At 40.8% G+C, this 19,804-nt stretch overlaps 1 protein-coding gene across 13 annotated transcripts in view; it reads right to left on the bottom strand.

The window, feature by feature from the left end:
• The window catches only part of ALG9 (ALG9 alpha-1,2-mannosyltransferase), a 113,037-nt gene that overhangs the window by 30,794 nt on the left and 62,439 nt on the right, over nucleotides 1–19,804 (bottom strand). For all 13 annotated transcript variants that reach the window (XM_035716496.2, XM_025465560.3, XM_035716498.2 and 10 more), the window contains one exon: nucleotides 9,327–9,457. In XM_035716496.2, the coding sequence (XP_035572389.1) occupies nucleotides 9,327–9,457 (131 nt within the window). The remainder of the gene's footprint in view (nucleotides 1–9,326; nucleotides 9,458–19,804) is intronic.

Genomic DNA, 19,804 nt, shown 5'->3' with positions numbered 1-19,804 from the left:
GCAGATCTCAATGATTAAGCAGTTGAAGACTGCAATGAGCAAAATGCCAATGTGTTTTGAAATGAAATCTAGCCTGAGTTAGCTCTTCCAGATGAAAGGTCTCAGCAAAGTATCTGTGAGATTTAAAAAAAAAGAAAGAAAGAAAGACCAAGAACTGATAAAGAAACAGAAAGTAGTGAGAATGATGAGCTGTAAAGAATTACAATCTCTTGTAATTCTCTTCTTCCTCCCAATTTCTCAGTATTCTTGGCACAGATGAAGGAGCTGGACATACCACCATGATTGACGTGTAGGGAAAAGACAAGAGCACTTCAATTACTGATTAGGAATGAGAACTAATTCTACTCAAAGGACATGAACCCCACCTGAAACATGTCAAACTGTTGGCCTGCAACCAAATACTGCCATAAGGTATAGTCTCCCTTTTCCACCTGGGTAGCAAAAAGCTGCAGATGAACAGCCTGCTGGACTATTTTGTGCACCATATGTCTCTTCTACAAGAAATCTCCTTTAAAAAGTAAAATTTCAAAAATTATCCAATTTGGATGAAGAATGGCATCAAAAGAACTGTGATGGTTTTAAAACACGTCCATAATTCTTCAGTAGTCTTCCCATCAACAGGGAAAGTCTAATTCCTCCCCCTTGAACATGGGTTGAGTGGCTTGCTTTCAATGAACAGAAGGAGACAAGAGTGAGAAACTGCATGAATCCCAAGGCTCGGTCATAAAAAATCTTTGTAGCTCTTGAGATACTAGCTTTTGGAAGCCAGCCACCAAGCTGTGAGGAAGTACAGGCCATGTGTTGAAGCCATGTATAGGTGTTCTGGCCAACAGCCAGCATCAACTGCTAGACACGTGAGAAAGCCTTTGCAATGCCTCCAGTCCCAACCACTATCCAATGGCCAATGAATGAAGAACTCGAGTAGCTGAAGAACTGTCTGGCTGAGCCTAGTCAACCTCCAGAACCAGGAGAGGAAACAATAATAAATAACTGCTATTCTTTTATATTGCTAAGTTTGGGACGATTTGTTAACACCACAATATAAAACAAGAGATTCCAACTAATTTTCCCTTTACAGTGATTCTCTATAATCATCTTCTTTTCTTCCAGAAATAAACAACTCTGCTTTTGCTGGCATTAGGGGCTGGGAACACAATGGCTGCCATCAACCAAACTACCCCAGAAGACCAAAATGGATACAGGTGCCACAGACTCTAGGCCTCACAGCTGCTGGATTCACTTCTTCTTGGAGGCCAAAACAAGAGTCATGGTCCCAGTAAGAAAATCTCCACAGCAGGTAAAGCTCAGTGGCCACCAAGAATCCTGTGTTGGGCACTGAAAGAATACACGGGACAGGTGCTAAAAGCACAGTTCCCATCTTGCTGCTGTAGAAGCCCTCTGACTTGAGAAGGTCCCTCTCCTACTGTGCCAGCCCAAGGTGTTAACTTTTAACTCCTCACTTGCATCCACTCTTTGCCTGTAACTATAACTTGCAGGGCTCTGAAATCCTGCCCCATTTAAGGCTGCCCAAATTATCTCATGTCCCTCATCAGGCAAGCCTAAAATTCAGTTAGATGAGGCTAATATGTGCAAAATAAGGAAGAAGGAAAACTCACAATCCCAAAACCAAAGGTGAAAGCAAAGCAAGCCATACAAAAGGGACCTATAAGGAGAGAGGAAAGCGTGGGCGGAAAGTGGCTATGTAAAGCAGTGGCAGGGCCTCCCAACCTGTTTTTTTTGTGTGTGTGTCTTTTTTTTTTTTTTTTTATGATAGTCACAGAGAGAGAGAGAGAGAGAGAGGCAGAGACATAGGCAGAGGGAGAAGCAGGCTCCATGCACCGGGAGCCCGATGTGGGATTCGATCCCAGGTCTCCAGGATCGCGCCCTGGGCCAAAGGCAGGCGCTAAACTGCTGCGTCACCCAGGGATCCCCCCAACCTGTTTCTAAAGCTACAAACAGGCCCTGGTGCTCAGGAGGCCAACTCCAACATCCTGGAGAGGCATTTCCCACCAGACTCCTACAGCCAAACATTCTCACCACACTTAGGAAGGAACCCACCATTGAGCTGGCAACTGATTGCAACACTCTCCTTCACTCCTCTCTGGGGAATCTCAGAGTAGGTATTACATCCACCCACGTGTCGAGCTATTTTATACAAGCAGCAATTATATCATGCTTCAAAGAAAAGGAAAAAAATCCTCTCTTATTTTAGAAAGTATGTAATATGAGACGGCCATAGAGTAACAAACGTGTCTGGTTTAAAAAGTGATATTGCTAACTAGCTTAGAACCCATATCCTAGGAGTCAGAGAAAGCTTTATAAAATTAGCCAGACACAGACATGGCAACATCAGGGAGAGGAAGGCATGGCTTTGGTGCCAGCTGTGTGCACAGGGAGACCAGAAGATGGGGTAAGCTCTTATGCCTGGGTTCTGTCTCAGGCTAACAGGTTCTGGGGTCTCCAGGCCTCTCATAATGCAGAGAAGCAGCCTATAAGACAAGAATGAATGGACATATGGGTTGCCATTCACCTAAATGGGCTAACAACATTTAGCCCCATTTACGGAGTCATCCTCCACTAGCCTAACAGGAAAGGCCTTGCTTGTCTTCTAAAAACTTCAACAGAAAACAAGGCTTCTTCCTGTATTCAGATATTCAGAATTCCTAAGTTTGTACCAGTCACAATCACTAACTAATAAAGATTATTATTGTTCTAATTATCTTTAGGCTGTTTTCCCCTGGAGCTGAGTCTCCAGTGAGTAGGATATTTTTATGTGCCAATACGGTCTTTATCCAGGTTGCTGAGACACAACCTAGGAATGTCAGCAAATTAAATCAATAAGCCATGGGCAAACCCACACATAGACATGAACTATTGGGAAAGGAACCATATATGCTCCATTCCACCATTCTGCTTTTTGGGGCAAGCCCCTGTATTCTGGTCACATTACAGCAGAATGACCATACATCTTCATTTGCCCAGGACAGGGCCCCTTTTATTTTAAAAATCACTCTGATTTGGTGATTTTTTTTAAAGATTTTATTTATTTATTCATAGAGACACACACAGAGAGAGAGAGGCAGAGACACAGTCAGAGGGAGAAGCAGGCACCATAGAGAGAGCCTGACATGGGACTTGATCCCGGGCCTCCAAGATCACACCCTGGGCTGCAGGTGGTGCTAAACCACTGCACCACCAGGGCTGCCCCTGATTTGGTGATCTCTTAAAGATCACTTTACCTAAGAGCCAAATTTAAGCCAGTGAAAGAGGTAAATTAAATTTTTCTTGACTAACCCTGAGGCGCCCCATCCAAAAGGCTCCTTTTTCTGTTTCCGCTTGTGCTCGTGATTTCCTCTCCTTGAATCATCTAGGCAATTCTGCCCTCTTGACCACTGGTACAAATCCTCCTTTTTCTCTATGCCTCAGCTCAGGAGCCATGTCCTTCAGGAAGCTTCTCAGTATACCCTGACCTCCACAGAGGTCTCCTTTCTTGGATGTTCTAGCACACAGCCTGGCACCTCTTATGGTCTTAATACTATTTTTAAGTTGTTTTTTGCATGTGTAACTACACAAGCTATAAGTCATTTAAGGGCAAAATCTGTGTCTAATTACTTCTTTTACATCCCTTTAAAAAATCCAGCTCTGTGACAAGGACATAATATCTCCTGATTTTCAAACCTGCCTAACCAGCTGGCTCTGAGATCTAAGACTCCAGGTGCCTTCTACTGCTGACTCCCTTCTCTCACAGTACCCTGTACTTCTTGAAAGCACCTACACAGGTTTCAATTATATATTGATTTGTATGGTTAGTTGTTTAATGCCAAGGTTCAAGAGGACAAAGAATTTGTGTCTACTGTTCATCATTATGTACCTAAAAGCCACCACAGTGCCTGACAGTGTTCAAAAAAATATCTGCAGACAGACAGACAGATGGATAATGGAATTAAAAAAAAAATCATCTCAAAGTGAACTATTAAGGAAGCAGATTTAATAAAAAAAAAAAAAAAGGAAGCAGATTTAAGTTTTAGGGCCTGAAACATTTGAGAAAGTAATCAGCTTTCATTTCTAAAAGATCATGTGGTGGTATGTCACAGGCTTAAAACCTCCTTTCCTCAGAAAGAGCTAGAGTGTAATTAGGCCTGCAGCCTCACCCAGCCTAGGGTCTAAGACATGAATGACCATCTCATGCAGAGGGTACCATCTCTCTCCTTGTTACATAAATTGCTAAAGTACAAAAACCACAGTCTCAAGAAGACAAAGGAAATGCAGCCACCCAAGTGAACAGGTTGGAAGGCATCCCAGGATCAAGCTCCCAAGAGCATTTCAAGCATAAGCTCAGAGTGCTCTGGGGTACACAGCCTCGGACAGTATAGTCCAAATTAATTGTCCCAAGTCCACAACATGAGATGTCATGGTGCTGACAGCTATGAACTGCCGTGGCAAAGCTGGGCTGTAGGATCTCAGTGTTTTTCCAGTTATATCAATATCTACTAGGAAATGCTGAGGAAGAGAAAGAAACAGCATAATTTCGGAAACCTAGGCTGCCTGCTAATGCCTGACACACATATAATGCTTTAGAATTTAAGAACACCTTCATAGTTTTCCATGCTCACTTAATCCTTACAACATTCCCATGAAGTAGGTAAGATATTATTACCTGTGTTCTAATGTGGAAATCTAGGAATCAGAGAGGAACAATGAGCAAGAAGCCAGGACTCAATGCACAGGTCTTCTGACCCCTTGCTCTTTTCTCTGTACCCTGCACTCTTTCAAGTCAACTATACCTTTTCAGTTCTTAAACCAGATTTTTTTCTTAGCATATGGTCATGAAAAGAATGCCAAATTATGGGAAATGAGTAAAATTTATGGGAAGTGAAAAACCTCTGAAGGCACTCTCCAATAACCTCCCTCCCTCCCCCAGCCCTAGAGGTTTGTGGAGTTGGCAGAGGAGAAATGAAGCAGCAGCAGGGATCAAGAGAACAAACAATGAGGTAAATTTAGGGTCCCTTGCTCCAGTAAGTTCTGCTCAAACTTGCAAAAGCTTCTGCTCAAGGACCAGCCCAGCTAGAGAAAGCAATCCACAACACTTCTGATACAGCAAAGGACAATGTTAAAAGCTTGATACAGGCCACTAGGAAAGTTGTGGGATTCTGGGGAAATTCTAGCCTAATCTTCCTGACACCCAGCATCTCCAGAGTCAATCCCTCCTCTGCAGTTGAATTCACGCTCTCACTTGCCTCTTAACTAGCCAACCAGAATCATCTTCTAATTTGTTGCTAGGCCTCCAACTTTCCCTCCTTCCAATCCACCTCCCACAAAATCACCAAAGCAATCCTCAATTGTCACCACTTCTCGGATTCTTCCTTGGCCCCTCTCACCCTAGCCTTTTGGGAACCCATCCCTCCCGTGCTTCAGTAGCACTTTCCTGGTGTGGTGCTTCTCCCCAGGTATACCATAAACTCCCCAAGACAGCAGTCTTGTCCGCACACAGTCTAAAATCTTAGATGTAGAAGATGTTCAATAGATGTTGATCAAATTGAGCCCATTATGCTTTCTTTCTGGCCTCAAAATCGAGCATGTTAGGGAAGCACGATGCACAGTGGGGAACAGCAAGCAGCATCTCTGGACAGGATGGCTGAGGAGAGTGAACACAGAGGAGCTACAGCACTTGTGTGACTGCACAGGTATCTCCTCCAGTCACTCTCTGCTTACCGCAAGGCAGGTGGGAAGGTGACCAACATTTTCTGCTCTTCCCTCCAGAGATTTCAAATGCTCTAATGAAAACTGTACAAGCAGGTTTCTGGGCCTTGTCCCGAAGGCTTTCAGTTAATATGCTCCAGCGGTGGTTCAAGGGTGCCACCAAAAGGGGAAATGGGTAGATGGGCAGCCCTTCTCATTTTCATCCCTCAAAACCAAAAGTGGGGGGGAAGTCACCTTAAAATGACTCCCTTACCCCATTTGCTATTAACAGAGTTTATTCTGTGACCAATGTACTGCTGATCACTATTTGTGAACCATTTGGTTTCCCTTTGCTAACAGCAAGGTTGCTTAGGATCTGCTTTGCCCTCAGAGCTGGAGATCCTCCCAGGGCCAGATCTCATGTTGTCACAGTTTTCTCAACTCAAAATAGAAGGCACAAAGCGACTTGCCCCAGGTACTATATCAAATAACAATAACTAAGAACACATGTGATGCAGAAAGTTTCACACCATCACTGCTGCTTCTCCTTCCAGTTCTCTCCTCCTACTGCTCCAATCTGACAATGTGTGACTATCAATGATCCCACCACCTCTCATGGCCTTCCACCCCCACTGTACCCCCCACCCTTCCTCACCCAACTTAAGGCCATGACACCTCCATAAACTCAACTCCCTTGCCCCTTAATGCTTTGTTGAACTGTCTTGGCCTAAACCCAACCCTGCACACAAAAATGTGCACATAAATGTTCATAGCAGCATTATTCAAAATAGCCAAAAAATACAAATAACTCAAGTATCCACCAACTGGGGAAGAGGCAAACAAAATTATTATATCCATATAATGGAATAGTATTCATCAACAAAATAGGACACCAATTAATACATGCTATAATATGAATGAACTTCCCAAACATGCAAAGTGAAAGAAGCCAGATACAGAACCCCAATATTATATATTTCCATTTATATACAGACAACTTGGTAAATTTACTAATAATTACTAAATTGCACACTTTAAATGGGTGGCTTTTATGGTAAGTAAATTATACTTCTATGAATTTGTTTTAAAAATTAAAAATTTAAAAAAAAAAAAAAAGGGAATCCCTGGGTGGCTCAGCAGTTGGCGCCTGCCTTTGGCCCAGGGCACAATCCTGGAGTCCTGGGATTGAGTCCTGCGTTGGGCTCCCGGCATGGAGCCTGCTTCTCCCTCTGCCTGTGTCTGTGTCTCTGCCTCTCTCTCTCTCTCTCTCTCTCTATCATAAATTAAAAAAAAAAAATCTAAAAAATTAAAAAAGAAAACCAACTCTTGTTAAATTCACCTGTTCTGTGATTCAGCACTGGACTATCTCTATAGCTGGAGAAGGAAAAAGCAACCACACTGGCCCCACTTAAAACTCAGGGGGGTTCTTGATCCTGTCTTCCAATCACACTGTATTTCTCGAGCTCCTTTTGTCTCCTACTCTCCTCAATTATTTCCCTCTCCTCAAATCTCCAACACCACATCCCCATATAGTCCCTTCTCATCTGATAATTCTGCTTCCTGCTTCACTGAGAAAACAGAGGCTATTAGAGAACTTCCAGACTCCCATTATCACACCTACCTGTAGCCAGTTTCTATTCTGCTCTATCTAGCATGTATGTGTGCTATTTAAATTAAGATTAAATAAAATTTAAAATTCAGTTCCTCATTGACAGCAGCCACATTTCAAGTGCTAAATATAAATAGCCTCATGCAGCTCGTGGCTCCTATAGTAGACAGAGCAGATATGGAACATCTCCATCACTGCAGAGAGATGATCTATCTACTTCCTAACTAACTGAAACATCTCCTCTACTTACAAGTACCTCTTCTCTCATCTACCTTAAGGGTACTGCTCCATCAATCCCTCCTTCCTCCTCCATGATCAGTTTTCAGCTAAGACATCATCTCCATCAGCATACAAACATGACTGTTAGTGAAACAGATAACAGATAATGGCATTCTCAACAGAAGTAACAAGCATGTGACATGTTAAAGGTTTTAGCTGATGCTACTGTCATAATCATATGGCAATACAGAAATGTATCAAACCAACAAGTGTACACCTTAAACTCACAAAATGTGTTTAAAAAAAAAAAATCTACTACCATCAGTTGATGTCTTTTTTTTTTAATATTTATTTATTTATGATAGTCACACACAGAGAGAGAGAGAGAGAGAGGCAGAGACACAGGCAGAGGGAGAAGCAGGCTTCATGCACCGGGAGCCCAACGTGGGATTCGATCCTGGGTCTCCAGGATCGTGCCCTGGGCCAAAGGCAGGTGCTAGACCGCTGCGCCACCCAGGGATCCCCAAAATGTGTTTTTTTAAAAAGAAAATGTAATGGTTGTACAACACTGTAAACGTAATTAACACCACTAAACTGTACACTTAAAATAGTTAAAATGGCAAATTTTATGTTTTTTGTATATATACATATATATGTATATGTATATACACACACAACACCACCACAATTACAAAAAGATTCAAAGGACAAAATCTCTCATCGTCATTTCCCTATAGTACTCACCACCAGCTATGGCCCTGTTTCTCTGCTACCCTTCAGAGCACAACTCTTCAGAAGACTTCTCTATGTTCACCATCTTCCTCTCATCCCCCTCATCTCTCAAGTCACCATGCCCCTACCACTCTACCAAAATGGTTTTTATCAGCTGCCTAACCCAAAGGACAGTTGTTCTTACTCATCTTTATTCATCAGCAGCTTCTGAGCACTCCCTCCTCATAGAAACATTATCTTCCCTATTTCTGAGTCCAAGACCTGCCTCTCAGGACCTGGTCCTCTACCTTTTGACTTCTGCCTAGATTCTGCCCACCAGGCCTCCCTGGACCTCCACTCACAAACAACCTGACTCCTCCACTCAACTCCATTACTCCTTCACCTAAATATCCTGACTCCTCTCTTGTCATTAGTTCTCAGGCTCTTCTGAAGAGCCAGACAAGCCCTGGTCTATTTGCCCTACTTGACTGAGCCTTGATCCCAAAAATAATGGACATGAACTTTTAGCTCCTTAAAGGACACAGTCAATCTTCCTAACAGTGTCACAATACTCTGAGTAAGACCACTGAAATTGATTGCCAAAAGTAATCTGTGTCAGGTAGCTCCAATGGCCCAGCGGTTTGGCGCTGCCTTCAGCCCGGGGTATGATCCTGAAGACCTAGGATCAAGTCCCACATCAGGCTCCCTACATGGAGCCTGCTTCTCCCTCTGCCTGTGTCTCTGCCTCTCTCTCTCTCTCTCTCTCTCTCTCTCTGTGTTTGTCATGAATAAATAAATAAATTCTTTAAAAAACAAACAAAAAAAGTAATCCATGTCAAATACTTATTTGCATTGTCTTCAGTGGATCTGTTTTATTTAGATTCTTTTACTTGGATGATACCTGAATAAACTTTGCACTTGGTGCCTAGAAAAAGTACTCTTTAAGATTTCTCAGGAAACTGGACAAGAATAGAAGATGTGCTTGGACCCAAATAAAAATAAAATGAAATGATGGCTATTACAGTCAGCCCAGGACTGGAAGTTATTCAATCAAGATTCTAATTCTCACCCTTACTAGTCTTAGTACGTACTATCTCTAGCCACATACCTAGAGGCATCAAGGAATGGTCTGTAGGCCAAACTGATCCATTCTTCTCTATTTGATGAGTATTTCGGCTCCCGGGGTGTTTCTCCCATGGTGTCCAAATCCACTAGATAATGGCATTTACTGATGTCAATCTGCAAATGGAGAAAGGGCAACACTGCATCAGTAACTGCAAAGGTCCTTTCAGGATAAGGAACATCAATTACCATCCTAAAAATTCCCACAGGGTTTCAGAAGTACAAACATCCAAGTCTTTAGACAATATTATCTGTGCTCTCTCCCTTCAGATAAGAGTGTTGGGTGCTGGGGTAATATTTAGGCTCCTGGGGGCAGAAGAAGACATGCACCCACCTAGCCAAATATGTATGTAAGCTTTGGGAGTTCTGACTCTAGTTTGGATATTAAGTTCCTCTGGCCTCAGAGACACTTCTGAAGCCAGCATAAGTTCACAATCTACTCAAAAAACTCTCTTCTGCTATCATTCCCTTCCAATCTATCACCTCTTATCTCAGAGATTGAAAGGGCATCACCTAACCACACATGCTAATGTGTGAGGAAGCCCTGTCTCTGCTGATAAAGTGGTTACTCTACACCTCGTAAGTGGTACAGAAAGATCATGCATCACCATCTCCTTCAAAAATTCAACAGAACTGACAGAGACATGGGAACTGCTGCTGCAGCAAGAGATCAGTAAAACTGAGATATCAGAACTGTAAGAATGGAGACTACAAAAAATAAAAAGCTATATAGTAACTATTAGCAAAATTGTAGTCATCCAGTTGCTTACAACATGGATACACCAGACCATCATAGGTAATCTTAAATACATTTCATTTAAAACCATATCAGGGGCAGCCTGGGTGGCTCAGCCGTTTAGCGCCGTCTTCGCCCAGGATGTGATCCTGGAGACCCGGGATCGAGTCCCACATCGGGCTCCCTGCATGGAGCCTACTTCTCCCTCTGCCTGTGTCTCTGCCCCCCTCTCTCTCTCCTCTCTGTGTTTCTCATGAATAAATAAAACCTTAAAAAATAATAAAAAAATAAAACCATATCGGGATCCCTGGGTGGTGCAGCGGTTTGGCGCCTGCCTTTGGCCCAGGGCGCGATCCTGGAGACCCAGGATCGAATCCCACATCGGGCTCCCAGTGCATGGAGCCTGCTTCTCCCTCTGCCTGTGTCTCTGCCTCTCTCTCTCTCTCTCTGTGACTATCATAAATAAATAAATAAATTTAAAAAAAAAAGAAAAAAAAAACGTATCAGTACTGTGCTTCTCACAAAACTCATTAATTCAATGGAACATACTATAAAAATCTGGATACTTCTGCTGTTAAATAGCTTCCTTCCAACTAAAAAAAAGTCTAGTCTAACCAAAATCACAAGTATGTGGCAGAGTCATATCTGGACCCAAGTCAGTGTGACTTCAAAAGTCATATCAAGACCACCCCAAAACAGAGGGAAAGTGTTCTCAGGAGCTCATCTAAATGTTTCCTACAAATTAAAACCAATAAAGAGTCCTTCTAGAATGCCAGGTATCAGCTAAGATAAAGGCAATTAGAAACATGAATAGATCTACAGCAAATCTCACATTTAATAGTAAAGGGCTAAAAGCTTTTCCCTTGGGATCAAGAACCAGTCAAGGCTTTTTAACTATGCTATTCAACAATGTATCACAGGTTTCAATCAGATGGGTAAGGTAAGAGAAAGAAATAAATGACAGAAGAAATGGAAACAGATAACAAAATTCATTCATCACAATGATATGACTGGTATATATAAAATCTAGTTGCCCAATAAATTTTGGAATTCAGAGTTTATCAAACTTTAGACTTACATGATGTAAAAATCAAAGTCATATATTCACATAGAACAGCAGTGGACAATATAGAAAATGATTTTATTTTTAAAAATTATGTTCTTTCAAATTATGTTATGAAAATATAATTTACAAGAATTTGAAAATGTATGCCTTTGAACAGAACTCACAAAAATATGGGAAAGTCCTCTATAAAAAATTATGGAATTTTATTGACAAATGTCTGTCAATGATCAATTTATAATGTGGTATATTCATATAATTAAAATGTGGCAAATACGTTAATGAAATATTATTCAATCTTAAGGATACGTTGTATAGCACAGAGGAACCTTGAAAACATGATGCTAAAGTGAAAGAAGCCAGCCACAAAAGTCACATATGGTGTGACTCCATTTACATGAAATGTCCAGAACAGACAAATCCATTGAGCCTGAAAGCAGATTAGTAGTTGCTAAGGCCTAGGGAAGTGACTGCTTAATGGGTATGGGATTTTTCTGGGGTGAGAGGGTTGGGGAGGATGAAAATGTTCTGAAATTAGATAGTGGTTATGGCCTCACAACAGTATGAATGTACTAACCACCACTGAATAGTGCACTTAAAATCATTGCTTACCCAAAGATCCAGCAACTCCATTTCTAGGTATATACCCAAAAGAACTGAAAGTAGTGACTCAAAACAGATATTTATATCCCAATGTTCATAGCAGCATTGTCACAACAGACCAAAGGTGGAAACAACCCAAAAGTCCATCATGGAAGAATGGATTAAAAAACTAATGAGTGCCAACTTTCAGTCTGACGTGATTAAAAAGGTCTAGAGGTGGAGAATGCAGATGGTCATACAACAGTGTGAATATACTTAAGACCACTGAATTATATCCCCAAAATGGCTAAAGTAGTAAATTTTATCACAAAATAAATCTGTTGAAATGATGAATTTTACTTTTTAAATATTGTATTTATTTATTCATGAGAGACACAGAGAGAGAGAGGCAGAGACACAGCAGAAGGAGAAACAGGCTCCATGCAGGGAGCTCAATGTGGGACTCGATCCTGGGACTCCAGGGCAACACCCTGAGGCAGAAGCTCAACCCCTGAGCCACCCAGGTGTCCTGAAATGATGAATTTTAATCTCAAAAAAATTTTTGATAATATAGTATTAAATGGAGAAACCTTATTCCTATAGAATCAATGTTATAAAGATGCAAAGTCTAAATAAATTGATCAATATAGTAAAGGCAATCTCAAAAATCCCATCAGACTTTTTTGGTGAAATTTGACAAGCTAATTCCAAAATTTATATGGAAATGTACAAGGACAAGGAGAGCCAAGGCACTGTCAGGAAAGAAAAGCAAGGTGACAGGCTTACTTGCTATAAATTTAGAGTAAATAAGACAAGAACTGTTTAGTGCAGGAATAGATTGAGAGACTAATGAAGAGAACAGGATTTAGAATGGATGCAGGCAACATGGACCCTGATTTATGACAGAGTGACACCTCAGAGCAGTGGAGAGAGGATGAGCTCTTCACTGACTGGTGCTGGGACAACTGGATATCCATTGGGGGAAAAATAAAATTGGACCTCAACTTCACTCCACTCACAAAAACCAACTTCAGATGGACTAAAGAACTAAATGAGAAAGGCAAAATTATAATGCTCTTGAGAGATCATATTGGAGAGTATCTTCAAGAACTGCAGTAAAAGGCTTTTTAGACAAGACACAGAAAGCATTAACTACCAAAAAAATGGATCAATTTGACATTATCTATTCATCAAAAACACCCTATAAGAGTGAAAAGATGAGCTAAAGAATGGCAGAAGAAATATGTAACACATTTAACCATCAAGAATTCATATCTAGAATATATAAAGAATACCTGCTAGTCAACAAGACAAAGAGAGATCATCCAATAGAAAAATGGGCAAATGACTTTAACTGGTACTTCATAAGAAGAAATCTAAATGGCCAAAAACAAGTGAACAAATGCTCAATCTCATTAGCAATCAAGGATATTGCAAACCAAAAAAAAAAAAAAAAAAAAGGATATTACAAACCAAAATCACAATGAAAACTTACAACACTAAGTGTTGGCCAGAATGTGGAACAGCTCTATTCATTGTTGACAGGAGATTAGATTGGTACAAGATTTTTAGAAAACTGTATCACAGAATCTACAAAAACTGAACATGTACATTTGCTATGATCCAACATATGTACCCCAGGTATCACATAGATCCATATGAAATAATAAATATTTCATTGTTTATTTCACAAAATTGGTAATTTCACCATGGTACAAGCTAATATATATCCAACAGAAATACATGCACCAAAAGACATTCCAAGAATGTTCAATGTGGCTTTTTTTTTTTTAAAGACTTTATTTATTTGAGATAGAAAGAGTGAGACAAAGAGCAAGCGCAGGGAGTAGAGGGAGAAGCAGACTCCCCACTGATCATGGAACCTGATGCGGGGCCCAATCCCAGGACCCCAAGACCATTACCTGAGCTAAAGGCAGACACTTAACTGACTGAGCCACCCAGGCACCTCTCAATGTGGCTTTTTTTTTTTTTTTTTTAAGATTCTATTTATTCATGAGACATACAGAGGAACAGAGGCAGAGACACAGGCAGAGAGAAAAGCAGGTTTCATGCAGGGAGCCCTATGTGGGACTTGATCCCAGGACTCCAGGATCACGTTCTGGGCCGAAGGCAGTCACTCAACCGCTGAGCCACCCAGGTGTCCCTCAATGTGGCTTTATTTGTAATTGGCCCAAGACTGGAAACAAGAAAACATCCATCAACAGTAAAACAATAAATTGTGGTTTGGTCACACAATGAGATACTATATAGTAACAAAAGAGAACATGTGCGATTATTATTAACCAAGTGTTGAGGAAAAAAATCAATATGCAAAAAAAAAAAAGTGCAGTATGATTCCATGTATACGAAGTTCAAAAACAGTCAAAACTAATTTAAATTGTGTAGGAATGAATATTAAAGTGGTAAATCAAGAGAAAAGCAAGGAAATTATTACCATAAAAAAAGTCAGGAGAGTCCCTCTAAAAGGGGGAGTGGGTCACAATCAAAAGGAGTTGGTGATGGAGTTCTAGGTGGGGACAATGCTCTAGTATTTGACCTGGTGATGCTTACACAGGTACCTGGCTCTATTATTATATTATTGATTACTGCACACTTGTGTTTTGTGCACATTTAGGTGTATGGGTAATACAACTGAAGGTTTAAAAAAAGTGCTTATAAGAACAACTTGTTCATTTCTTGCCTGCAGTAAACTCTGTCCTTCCCCCCACCTCTAACTCACAGTACTGTTCCCATTCTCTCCTAGCATTATTTATATGTAAAAGTCTTGAGTCTCACATCTGTCTCTACATATGGGCTATTCCTCCAGGGGAGAGAAGGCACACTGGGAATTGACGTCAGACCCAATTCCATTCCACATAACTCTAAAAATGATTCTCTGTATAAACACTTCAGGAAGCAGACTTTCTGGTCTCAACACCCACTCTGTAGCTCCCAAGGATTTTAAAAACATGAAACAAGTTTTTAAAAGCTTTGCAAGCGCCATGCCACTGTAGTCAAATAGAAGCAGCCAGGGGCAGAGACTCCCACGGTCTCATGCCAAGACCTCCTTCAGTTAGGGGGCCTCAGTATGACATTTCAATACTGGACCTCAGCCTGGCCTTTTCTGGCCGGGCATACTACAGGTCTAATTATCTAGGTTTGGTTCCAGATACATGGTCTCCCAAAATGGGTAATAACTAATTAATATCTAACTATACCAGTTAGCTTTTGGCTCCATTCATCACACCACCCATATGCAAATTCCACTTAAAATTTTTAGAAAGATACCATGGCAAAAATCATTAACTGAAGTAAGAGTACATTTCAAAATATGTAACCTCTTTATCCTTTTGGGGAAGCAGCTGCTGAATTTTTTTTTTTTTTTCCGGGAAGCAGTTAATGAACAACTAAAACACGCAAGAACAAAGACTCCCAGCAGAAAATGGTTAGGTATGATCAAGGACAGGTTTCTTTTCTTTTTTCTTTTTTTTAAGATTTTATTTATCTATTTGAGAGAAAGAGAGAAAAAGCACACAAGCCACAGGGAGGGGCAGAAGGAGAGGGAGAAGCAGACTTCCACCTGAGCAGGGAGCCCAAAGACTAAGTAGGGCTCAATCCCAGGACCCTAGATCATGACATGGAACTGAAGGCAGACGCTTAATTGACTCAGCCACCCAGGTGCCCCTAGGGTAGGTTCTTTATTAGAGAAGAAATAAAATATTTAGAGAAAAGGAGCCCCCAAAACAACAAAATAAAAAGGCAACCTATGGAATGAAAAAAAAAAAATACTTGGAAACCATGTAACTGATAAGGAGTTAACACCCAAAACATATAAGGAATTCATACAACTCAACAGCAAAAAAAAAAAAAAAAAAAAATTATCTGATTTTAAATGGGCAAAAAACCTGAATAGACATCTTTTCCAAAGAAGATATACAAATGGCCAACGGGTACATAAAAAGGTGCTCAATGTCACCAATCATTAGGGAGATGCAAATCAAAACCATACTGAGATACGGCTATTATCAATAACACAAGTGATAACAAATATTGGCTAGGATATGAAGAAAAAAAAGAGCCCTTGAGTACTGTTAGTGGGAATGTAAATTGGTACAGCCATTATGGAAAACAGTAAGAAGGTTCTTCAAAAACTTAAAAATAGAATTACTGTGCAATCTCACTTTTGGGTATATATATCTGAAGGAAGTGAAGTCACTATCTTGAAGAGACATCTATACTCCCATATTTAGTACACAGCATTATTCACAGTAGCTAAAACATGGAAACAACTGAAGTGTCCATCAATTGATGAAATGTGGTATGTATGTAACACACACAGGGATATTATTCAGCCATAAAAAAGGAAACCCTGCTATGTGTGACAACAAACAGATTCATCTTGAGGGCATCATGCTTATTAGTGAAGTAAGCTCGACAAAGACAGACAAATAGTGTATGATCACTCTTATATGTGGAATCTAAAAAAGTTGAACTCACACAAACAAGTATAATAGTAGTTAGCGCAGGGCCTGGGGGAAGGGGAGAGAGGTTAGTCAAAGAGTACAAATTTCAGTTACAGGATGACTAAATTCGGAGGATCTCAAGAACAGCATAATGATCATCAGTAACAATACAGTGCTGTGGGGGTGCTTGGGTGGCTCAGTCGGTTAAGTATCTGACTCTTGATTTCAGCTCAGGTCATGATCTCAGAGTTGTAAGACTTGAGCCCTCCATTAGGTTCTGCACTCAGTGGGGAGATTCTCTCCCTCTTCCCCACTCCCAACTCCCACTCACTCACTCTCTAAATAAAAGGGGGGAGGGAAAGCCAATATAATGTGTACATTTGAAATCTAAGAAAGTACGTCTTAAATGTTCTCAACATTAAGACAAAAAAGATAACTATGTGAGGTGATGGATATCTAACTAACCCATGGTAATCACTGTACAATATACAAATATATCAAACCATCACATTGTATACCTTAAACCTACACAATGTTATGTGTCAATTTTATCACAGTAAAGCTAGAGAAAATAATTTATTTAAACAATTAGAAGAGGAACTCTCTGTCAGAGGCCTAGATTCAGGTATGGGCGCCACCATAATCTAAATGGGTGACCCATATTCAAGTTTTTTAAATCTCATTTTTTTCTGTAAAATAAGGACACCAACATTTATCTCAGAGAGTTACAATGAGGACTAAATGAGAGGGTTCATTTGAATAGAACTTATAAAGGACTACACAAATCACTGTAACATTAGAAGGAATCATTGACTAAAACTCCATGAAATGTGAGAAGCTGATGGACAAGAAAGAACCCTGGGGTATTAGTACCCGTTAAAGTTAATTATTCTGGTTTTCAATTGAAATCAGTGTTTACTGTCAATTCAAGCCATGCCCAACATGTAGGACAAGAGGATTACAATATTAACTACTCACAGTCCTCCATCAGCAATGAATTAGCAGCATCCACTAAACAATACTAAAATGAATCTTGAGGGCATCATCACCATCACTAAGTACCTATGTGGTGAATCCTAAACTAGTGTATACAAAATTCTTGCGGACATGTCTCCACTATTAAACTTATAATTGAGTTCAGGAAATGGTATTAGCACCTATAAAATACAGAAAGTAACTAGTATTAGAACAATCAGAGTTCAGAGAGGAAGAAATCACTGGGGGCTACAGTGGTTGAAAAGATTTCCTGGAGGTGGCAGTAAAAGAGAGAACAGAGGGGAAAAAAGGCAGAAATGAGGATGGTTTACAGGGGCAATAGAAGAAATATCTGCTTGTCCTAAGAGGTGTGTGTTAAAAAAAGAGAGAATCTGAGGGCTGATAATGGAGAACACAAATTAAGAGATTTGGATTTTGTGCATCAGGAATCTACTCCAGGCTTTTCAGCCAAAAAAAGTGAAATGATTAAAAGATGGGTTTCAGAAAGAGAGAGACCCATACTGGCTATGCAGGTGGAGCGGGGCACATGGCAATTCTGGAGGGAAAGGCTGGAAGCAAGCACTCCCATCACTAAGGCAGTGCCCAACTGTGAGTGATGCACTCTCAAGTTCTATGCAGGGGGAAAGAAGAAAGAAAGGGTAAGTCTTAGGCCTATTTCAGAGGAAATCAGGGATACCAAGACTTCTAACCCAGTGAATGAGAGAAGAGGGGGCTGCAGTGAAGAATCAGTTTGGGTGAAATTGGGAAAAGATGCTAACTTGCACTTTACACCAGGAACTAAAAGAAGATCTCATGACTGGGACACCAGGATTTAGCAGCTGTCTTCTGTTCCTATTGCCTATAGCACTCCCTACTCCCACCTCATAAATCCCCCATAAGCTTTCAGATCCCAGCCAAAAATTATTTCTTTAGGACAGGTCTCCAAATTATATGCTCTCATAGCAACCACTACCCCAAAATGGCGCCTGGATGCCTCAGTCAGTTGGGCGACTGACTCCTGATTACGGCTCAGCTCATGATCTCAGGGTCATGGGATTCAGCCCCATGTTTGGCTCTGTGCTCAGCGAGGAGTCTGCTAGAGATCCTGTCCCTCTCCCTCTGCTCCTCCCTCACTTGTTTACGCTCTCTAAAATAAATAAAGAAAATCTTAAACAAACACACACACACACACTCCACCACTGTAATCTGTGGATTAATTGGGAAGTTAGTAAATTCTATGGAAGACGGAGCTGTGTCTATCGCATTCACTCATACATTCTAAAACCAAGCCTAGTATAAAGCACACAGCAGGGGTCCAGGAAAGCCATAGTGAACAAATGTGCACAAGAGTGAAAAAAAGGTGAAAATAAGAGGAGGGAGGAAAAGGTGAAGGGGTAGAAAACAGGACAGAAGAGAGGCGCGGAAGAGCACATATCAAGTGCAGGAGGATGTGGAAGCAGCAAGAGACAGAAGAAGTCATTGGAGAGGCTGCAGAAGAAGAATCCAAGGAGTACAGTTCTGAAACTCAGGAGGAGAGTGGATTTCAAAGGCCACAGAAAGGCTATGAGGAGACTTTAAGATGGAGAAAAGTTAACAATAGGAGTGGGTTCCCCAGTTGTTCCCAAGAACACACTTAATACAGCATAGAATGCCTGTGCGAGACAAGGAAAGAACTCACAGCCCAGCCTCCTTTTCTCAGTGACCTTCGCTGCTGTCTATCCAGCTGCCTGAGCCAAGCCCTACAAGTCCTAAGACAGGAAGGATGTGAACTTGCAGTCAGGCATCTATCGGCTGGAAATGACAATGACGCACATAGCTTTAAAAATAGAGATCTCTGACAAGGGCCAAAGTGCAGTTCAGGAACATCACAGAGAAACCATCTCCATGTTTAAGAGATCTCATTTCTCAAATGTCACTGAAAATTCTCCAGTAAACAAATGCAGTAAAGAATCCTCTAAGACTTTAAGGGGATAGTATGAAAGATCAATCAAAATCAATTTGTCCTGTAACCTCCAGGTCAAGTGGGAGGACTGAAGTTCAGAAAACTGCTCACTTTGCCCACAGCTAAGTAAGACTGCTCATAAACTGAGGCTATCAAACAGCAACAATGGCTGATATAGGTTATGAATTTAATGCTTCTAAGCAGTATTCAGGATGTCTTTCTTTCCAAAACTTGTAATAAGTTTTGATTTATTTCCTCATATACCCTGTAACCAACACTAGTGAGGCCCAGGACTTCTTATAGCTGAGCATTCTAAGCTCTAGGGGGAGCAGAAAGTTAGTCAATCTTGATAGCACCGTATCCCTGGTACATGCCTGGCACTCAGTAGGCAGTCCAAAAACGTTTGCTGAAGCAAAGAATGGTCCCAGCTGCACCAGGATGCTGGACAACTTCAAACACCAAGTGTTAATAAAAACTAAGACTAGCTGTCTTTAAGTGCCAAGAATTTTTTTCCTAGCTTCTGGTCCCAGGAGGGCAATCTATTTCCTCTAAAATGTCATACAATGAAGATTAAATCACATTGTAATAAATCCACTAAAAAATCTCTAATTAGCAAAATGAGTTCATGCTCCAGTAAACCATTAATTTTGAGTGAGGCTAGACAATTCACCATAACAAGATTTGACTTATTTGGATATTTCAT

This window comes from Canis lupus, chromosome 5 (assembly GCF_003254725.2).
Source record: "Canis lupus dingo isolate Sandy chromosome 5, ASM325472v2, whole genome shotgun sequence".
Taxonomy (NCBI): Eukaryota; Metazoa; Chordata; class Mammalia; order Carnivora; family Canidae; genus Canis; species Canis lupus.
Note: the sequence above shows the minus strand (reverse complement) of the source record. Positions and strands in the feature narration are given on the sequence as shown.